Source organism: Haliotis asinina, chromosome 11, assembly GCF_037392515.1.
Source record: "Haliotis asinina isolate JCU_RB_2024 chromosome 11, JCU_Hal_asi_v2, whole genome shotgun sequence".
Classification (NCBI taxonomy): Eukaryota; Metazoa; Mollusca; class Gastropoda; order Lepetellida; family Haliotidae; genus Haliotis; species Haliotis asinina.
The window spans coordinates 48606710-48614854 of record NC_090290.1 but is presented as its reverse complement, the minus strand read 5'-3'; the positions used below and the strand labels follow the sequence as shown (position 1 = coordinate 48614854).

The 8145-nt window shown below is 41.4% G+C and overlaps 1 protein-coding gene across 1 annotated transcript; it reads right to left on the bottom strand.

The window, feature by feature from the left end:
- Positions 1-29: 29 nt before the first annotated feature.
- On the bottom strand, positions 30-3265 carry LOC137256119 (uncharacterized). The gene is made up of 2 exons (XM_067793823.1): positions 3124-3265; positions 30-1509 (listed from the first exon to the last, which is right to left on the bottom strand). The coding sequence occupies exons 1-2, from the start codon at positions 3199-3201 to the stop codon at positions 283-285; spliced, it is 1305 nt and encodes a 434-aa protein (XP_067649924.1). The 5' UTR covers positions 3202-3265; the 3' UTR covers positions 30-282.
- Positions 3266-8145: the final 4880 nt, after the last annotated feature.

Here is an 8145-nt window from a genome sequence, read left to right as displayed (position 1 = left end):
CCTTCATACAAATCAAACCAATAACACCCTTGAGACTTTCCAAATTTATTTGCAGAAAGTATTGGTACCGAAGGGTAGATCCCCATGTCTGCTCTAAAAGTATGTGTGTTTGGTCAGAAAAAAATAATCTTTCTCGGGTTAATGTGGTTCTGTTAACAATTGCAAAGGAACAAAATAACGTTTACAGTCAATGGTCGCAACATATAACAACAAAACAAGCAAAACATAACAGAAGAGTAACAGGAACAACAACAACTTAAACTCCACTGTGAAGGCGCCATGTCAGCGTCTACGGTACGACAGTGAAGGGTTCCTTCTCTTTTGGCGAATGATCTTCCCGTTGTTCAAGGCCAGGTAAAGGTCAAGGTCAGAACCTCGCATAATTGCGGCAAGTCGACTGAATCCACTATTCGACATGATTAGAGTTTTACACGTGGACAAAATATACTGATCAAGTATCACCTTACCCATTGCCTCGCAATTGTAGCGCCCCCTGCCTTGGTCTATGTGAGTTATCGGCCCTTCTACTTCGCGGAAATTATCGGGGAACTCTTTTTTGAATCTCTGGCGAATTTCCTCAGAATCAGTTGCAAGGAACAGATCTGCCTGTCTGGACTTAAAGCTATTGTTCACAAACTGGATCACTGAGTCCGGTCGGGGTCGAAGGGCAAGAGTTAAGTTGGAATCACTGGTTAAAGTATCACTCCTTCCCATGCGCATGTGCGAGCATATCAGTTGTCTCGGACCGTGTGTCAAAGTTGACTTAAAGAGTTTGTACTTCTCATTCAGACGCTTCGAATGTTTAAACAAGCGGGTCAGCGCCGTCTTGTACACGTCGACCAGGGACTTGCCTCGAGCCCACTGCACAGATCTGATCAGTTTCTGTTTCATTAAATGTGCCAACGTATCCACGTTGCCCCTGTAGTAAATGATATCTATCTTAGCCAGATTTTCTAGGTATTTATTCATTTTCACACCAAACCCGGCATTCCCCAGATGTACACTTTCCCTGGAGGTTTTGTTTCTCAGAGCCAAAGGGCTTATTTCCCAGTCGATAAGATTTGGCTCGAGGTATGTAGAAAGGTAACACGGGGATTCGAACTTGATTCCAAACCTCCTGCCCATTATCTCAGAAGCAATGTAAGCTGTGACGATACCTATCATCCTATCCGTAAGTCCCCCGCAGTATTTCCCACGCTGACACAGATAAATGAGGAACTTTTCAGGCTGACCATGACTTTTCGGCGCACTCACGGAATTGTTGGAGGTAGAACCGGAAGACGTGAAAACTGGAACTTGTCTGTCAGCTTGATCCCAGGCGGCGTTGTACTGTATAAGCTGCTTCAAGGCACTATTTGGCTGAAACCGTTCTGCTGCAGTGTCCTTGACCTTTGGCGGGAAGGGTAGAGTGTACTGTTGGGCAAGCATGCCGATGCTCCCGACGGTGATGAGGTAGACATACGTCAGCGACGCTACGGAGCACAGGTACCACAACAGATGGAGCTCTGTCTGTAAGAGAAAGCGTAAACGGTCAGCCAGTGCCTTTCAAGAACATATCACGGGGAATCCTATTAATATGGAAAGAAGCCCAGTCTATGTAAACTTATCCGCAGTACTTTCCGTTACACTCCACCACTGAGTCTAACTAAACCTTATGGGAGATCGCGTCAGGTAACCTTTGAGATTGACCAGTCAGAACACGGCTTACCAAATCGCGAATGTGCACATTCGCACATTCCGTTTGAACTTTTTATCTCGAAAAGGTTCGTACCCGAACGATTCGGAATGCTATTTAGCGTACGATCGCTTCCGGGTGATGCACACGGCGTACGTACAAGCATGACAACAGTGAGTAAACAGTCGCTGAAAATAGTGTTTTTGACAATATTCAAGGATGTTATCTGGCGGAATTATTAGCTAATGGTAACTATGGCAACAGAAACCTCAAAGCGTATATACTGCAGGTCAAGTAACTGTGTTATATGCTAATTTGTGTTTGTGGAGAGATCTGTGTGACCTGAATATTTTGAAAGTCCCTAAATAGTAGCCGTTGTCTGGTTAAATCTATTTGACCGTCTCGCATTTGATTGGACTGTCATTGGTTGCTCAAAGGTTACCTGACGCGACCTTCTACTTGGTAGTGATGGAGTGAAACGAAATACACTGAGACTAAGTTTACTTAGACTGGAAAGAAGCCCATTGTGAGGCATGTATCACATGCTCCCAGAGCAAGTAACGAATGTAAATATCTGAAGAGAGAGAGACGTGTGACAGTTGTGATTGGATGAAATAATGTAAGATCTTTAGGTTTTGTTATCCATCCAGTAATTAAAACTGAACACAATTTTAAGTATTTAGTGTAAATATTTTTATCGCCATGACCTATGCTTAACGTGTGTACAGATATTTTCAAGCAGGTGGCCGAATTGGGATTGATGTGTTCCGCTTCCTTGGCCTAGATTGTCAAAGCTCTCTTACCGCTAGGATAGTCGTAAGTCAGTGTTTAATGTATGGCACTTAGGACTACTTGTATCTTAGCGCGAAGAGAGCCTCGAAAATCTAGACCCCGTGCTCGGTAGGGTGGTAACGTAAGTTAACCGACATTTGTGTTTTATTTTGAACTCTAGAGTGTAGTGAGTGAGTTTAGTTTTACGCCGCTTTTAGCAATATTCCAGCAATATCACGGCGGGGGACACCAGAAAATGGGCTTCACGCATTGTGCCCATGGGGGGAATCGAACCCGGGTCTTCGGCGTGACGAGCGAACGCTTTAACCACTAGGCTACCCCACCGCCCCCGCTAGAGTGTAACCATTCGTAGATTTAATGGCTGTTGACAGCACGGATGATTTTTTTAAAAGTTAACGTTACCACAGAAACGTGTGGGAAAACAGTAACTTCAGAAACAGAAAGAAACAGACGAATTCGCCCGACTGTACCGTTTAAGAAATATCCGCTTTGGAGCACACTGAGGGCAGTTGTGATGTCTCGACCAACACACGGCAACTTTCGTAACTGTTTCATGAGATGTCGCTAATTTCTCAATATATGGACATGGGTCCTAAAGAGGTTTATGTCAGGCCTCTTCATTTGTGATCAATGAACAATTGTTTATATTTACTTACCACTTTCATAATTTTCGCCTCCCGCTTCCAACAATACAACGCTGCAAGGCACAGGAAGTGCAAACCGCAAACAAGCATGTGCACGTGAAGCACGAGAGCCACGTGCGTACGCCTCTTTCAAAATCACACACAATGCTTAGTCGGGGCTAGATGTGTGTAACGTGGTGATTATGGGTGTAGAATTAACTCATTCTACTGGTGTGTAGTTTGTGACATGAGTCAGTCGAAGTTACCAATTTCAGACAGACAAGATTGATTGAATTCAGTCTGAATTAACAAGAATTTATCAAATACAAATAAGGACGGTATCCGAAATGACATGCTTGAACTGCAGCCTTAGATATTAATACTGAGGCATGTGTGAGGGCACAACACACAATGGGTGAATGTGGACTTACATCGTTTCTAGGAATAGTCAAGCAACATCACGGCGTGTGACGCCAGGAATGTGCTTCTCACATTTTACCCAAGTGTGGAATCGAACTCCGTTCTTAGGCTTTTCGAGCGAACGCTTTACCCACAGCATCAAAACCTGTGACGTTCTCTACCCATGCATTCATGACCTTCTCGTGTTATTCCGGGACAATCGTCTTCTTGGAGGTTACGGAAACGAACGAGTGGTAACGAATGTTACCGATGACGTCACTGATGAGTCTACCCACCAGGGTACCACGTCCCAAGGGTTCAATATAGTCATGGGTAACTGAGTCTAACAAAACCTAGTAGAAGGTCGCGTCAGGTAACCTTTGAGCAACCAATGACAGCCCAGTCAAATAGATTTAACCAATCAGACATCGGCTACTATTTAGGGATCGGAGGGACTTTCAAAATATTCAGGTCACCGACACAGATCTCTCCACAAACAAAAATCAGCATATAACACAATTATTTGACCTGCAGTATATCCGCTTTGTGGTTTCTGTTGACATGATTACCATTAGCTAATATTTCCGCCAGATAACATCCTTGAATATTGTCAAAAACACTATTTTCAGCGACTGTTTACTCATCGTTGTCATGGCTGCACGTACGCCGTGTGCATCACCCGGAAGCGATCGTACGCTAAATAGCATTCCGAATCGTTCGGGTACGAACCTTTTCGAGATAAAAAGTTCAAACGGAATGTGCGAATGTGCACATTTGCGATTTGGTAAGCCGTGTTCTGACTGGTCAATCTCAAAGGTTACCTGACGCGACCTCCCATAAGGTTTAGTTAGACTCAGTGGCGGAGTGTAACGAAAAGTACTGAGGATAAGTTTACTTAGATTGAAACGGAACACCATTTTTTTTTAAAAAAAAAATAGACTTGTGGTTAATTAATACCAAGCGCTCAAAAGTTTCTAAAAAGCCGTCTGCTTCTTTCTTGGCCGCAAACGAAACCACAGACAGGTTACATAACTATGTCGCCAGTGCCCTGCAGTGACGTCATAGAAGGAGCGATTTTCAGTTAATTGTATAGAAAATGTGTTGGAAGTTCGGCATTTTGCTGATTTCTCGACGTCACCAAAGACATGCCGAATTGTTGTGTTGCCGTCAATTGCTCCTTTGGGTCGGGTGAAGGTGTCACTATTCACAGATTTCCACCGGACCCCGTAGTTTGTGCTTAAATAGATTGTTTGTGTGTGGGAAGCGAGCGTTGTGGAAGCCTGTGGCATATGGTTCGCCCCCTACCACGCTTCCAGGGTAGAAAATTGAGTTCAAGTTTCAGCGAGTTTATAAAATCATGACTGCTTACTACACTTTGCTGACCAAAAGGATTTTGCATGAAAATAACGCTTTCTCCCTCGGAAGCGAGGTGGTGGTCGAAGTGACAATATTATCGTAAGTAATATTATATCGACCAACGCCTCGCTTTCAAGAGTGAAATTGTTGTGTCATAAGCAATGTCATGTAAAATCCTAATGTTCATCAATACATAAAATACATATTTTACTACCAGTGGAAAGTAATTTTGATTTTGAAAGTCGGTGAAAACAATCATAAATAGCATTTATCTTCAGACAGGGCGCTGCCATTTTTTTAAATCGTGAAGTCACGGGCTGAAGTCCGTTAAAATTATTGAGATTATGGTTTGTTTTCATCAATTCAGAAAATCCAAATTACTTTTTACTAGTAGTTAAACATGTATTTGAATCATGGCCAAAAGGAGTTTGCATGACTCAACTTGTAACATAACGACTTCTTCCACGGAAGCAAGGTGGGGGTCGAAGTGACATCAATATTGCAAGTAAAATTATATTGACCTCCACCTCGCTTCCAAGAGTGAAATTGTTATGTTATAAGCAATGCCATGCAAAATCCTATTATCCATCAATAAAATACATTTTTACTACCAGTAGAAAGTAATTTTGATTTTGTAAGTCGGTGAAAACAAACTTAAATAGCGTTCATCCTCAGACAGGGCGCCGAAAATCGTGAAGTCACGAACTAAAGTCCATTTGAATTAATGAGATTATGGTTTGTTTTCATCAATTTAGAAAATCAAAACTATTTTCTACTAGTAGTTAAATATGTATTTGAATCATGATCAAAAGGAGCTTGCGTGACACAACCTGTAGCATAACATAAGCGAGGTCGGGGTCGAAGTGAAGATACTGCGCGATAAATTTCTTCACTTGCTAAATTTACTTGGTTTGTAAACGTTCACTCAACAGTATGTAGACACTTGTCAATATACGTCTTTATATTTGGTCTCACAATCCCAATTACTTTATAATCGTACTTGTATGCATTTTGAAACTTAATAAAAAGAGGCGATCTGCAAATGTATATAACAAGAGTATATGTGATCTTTAATAGGGCGTAAATATATTTTATATCCGCTTCTATTGCTTTTGCAAACTCGCATTGGAAAAAACATAAGCAAATGTCGAACTTGTCTGCTGCTTAACGACCAGATATTTGACGCTGCTCTGTAAGTAGTCGACTCGAGACCAGACAATCCTGTGATTGATATCACAAGCATCGATCTTCACATTGGTGATACGAGGCCATGCATTAACCAACTTCTTTTCTGACTTCTCGAGGATTAATGTGTTTTCTTGATACCATACATGTTGCTCGACAAATAGACATGGCGGGATGTGTTGATTATATTAACCCGTAGACTCCATAGAGTGGCTTTAAAAAGCGTATGGTGTCTTCGACAAAGGCTGGTCGATACACCACGGAAAAAACACATCACTATTACGTGACGACATGCCCACAAAAGGACAATTGTTTGTTTGTTTGTTGTGGTTTAACGCCACACTCATGACACTCTGCAATATTCCAGCTATTTGGCGCTGGTCTGTAGATAACCAAGACCATCACTCCAGGAATGAATACCACGAGCATGTATCTACGCAAGTGGGATACGATGACGTGTCAACTAACACAGCGGGTCTGATATATAGATATTGCCTCTCAAATCACTTGGTGACGACTGTTTATGGTAAGTCCCTCATGGATTCCGCGGCGAATTTTTAAGACTTCCATGGTAAATTTAAGTAAATTCTTCATCCCATTCTTCATAATTCTGAAACAAATCTACCGTTAAATACTTGAAAAAATAACACCAAATGACAAAGAATTTAAAATTTTAATTCTTAAACACAAAGCTGTAATTACTTTAGAGCATCGTGACATTCAATATATAGATCTGTTTTCCATATAATAAGATGATCTGAAACAGTCCTCTTACGAGTGTGATCAAGAATGACATAGCAAATGACATAGATAGGCAGTCTTGATTTAACTTTCGATGTAAGTAGATTCTGAAAAAGTCAGAAAAATAGCCAATTCTGCAGGAATTCTGCATGAAAATGCGTTTTCCGCGGACCTGCATGAAAAGTTATTTTCCATTGTTTATTCTGCAATTACGGAATCCCATACGGAATTACGGAGGGACAGTGTGATGGTCGCATCAAGAAGTTGTTATCCTTAAGGTTTGTCTTGTATCATCGTAGTGATTTGAGTGTGTACTGGCACGCTATTGTATACTGCCTTAGTGATATGTTTGTATTGATCTGTACTTTATTTGTGAGTGAGTGAGTTTAGTTTTACGCCACACCCAGAAATATTTCAGTTATATGGCGGGGGTCTGTAACTACTCGAGCCTTGACCATACAATCCAGTGATCAACATCATGAGCATCAATCCACAGCTTGCAAAGCTGACCACCCGGTCCCGTCAGTTTATTATGACAAGCATTGCTTTACTGAAGGCCAGTTCTAACCCGGACCTTGACGGGTCGTATTTCATTTGTGATTCATTTTACAATATTATTGTTTCTGTGACTGACGCCAACTACAACCAGCAAAAGCGGATTGGCCAAAACAATGTAAGACCTAAATGGAATTAAATAAGAATGTTGCAGTTATTGAGTAAGTCTTTTTTATGAAATATTGAAATATGAATCAGTCCGAAATTAGTTGCTGAATTAATACATGATGACGATGGAATCACTTCGCCTCAGAAATAATTTTACAACAATTTCAATTTCAATTTTAATTTTAATTTCCCACAGCGCAGGGGCAAATTTAGGAAATAAAACAACTTATCATATCTCGTCATAGTGAGCAAGTGAGTATGGTTTTAGCATTACTCCAACAACAGCGAGGCTGGGGACACCAGAAAAGGACTTCACACACTGAACCCTTGGCATGGGTTTGTAGTTGGAATATTGCTGGGTGCAGTCCTAACCAATCAGAGAAGTTCTGTTTGTTCCAGCTCTTGACATTCAGTGGACGGGAAAATCCATACATAATACACACTCGCAATATCATTTCTCATGTATCCTGTTTACAGATACAAGAAACCTTCCCTTTAACGTCGGATTTCCTAATGCCACTTCCGTTTTCGCATAACGACAAACACCATGAAGTCAAGCCGTAAGTGGAACAAGGGAGGTAACTCTTTTGGCTTTATCGTCTGAATATCTGTTGCATGAAGGAACTTCTGGAGTGAAAAGCGTCCACCCTGTCAACTCCGTATCACTGTCAGGGAAATGTAAACCAACAATTTTAAACAGGAAAACGAAGC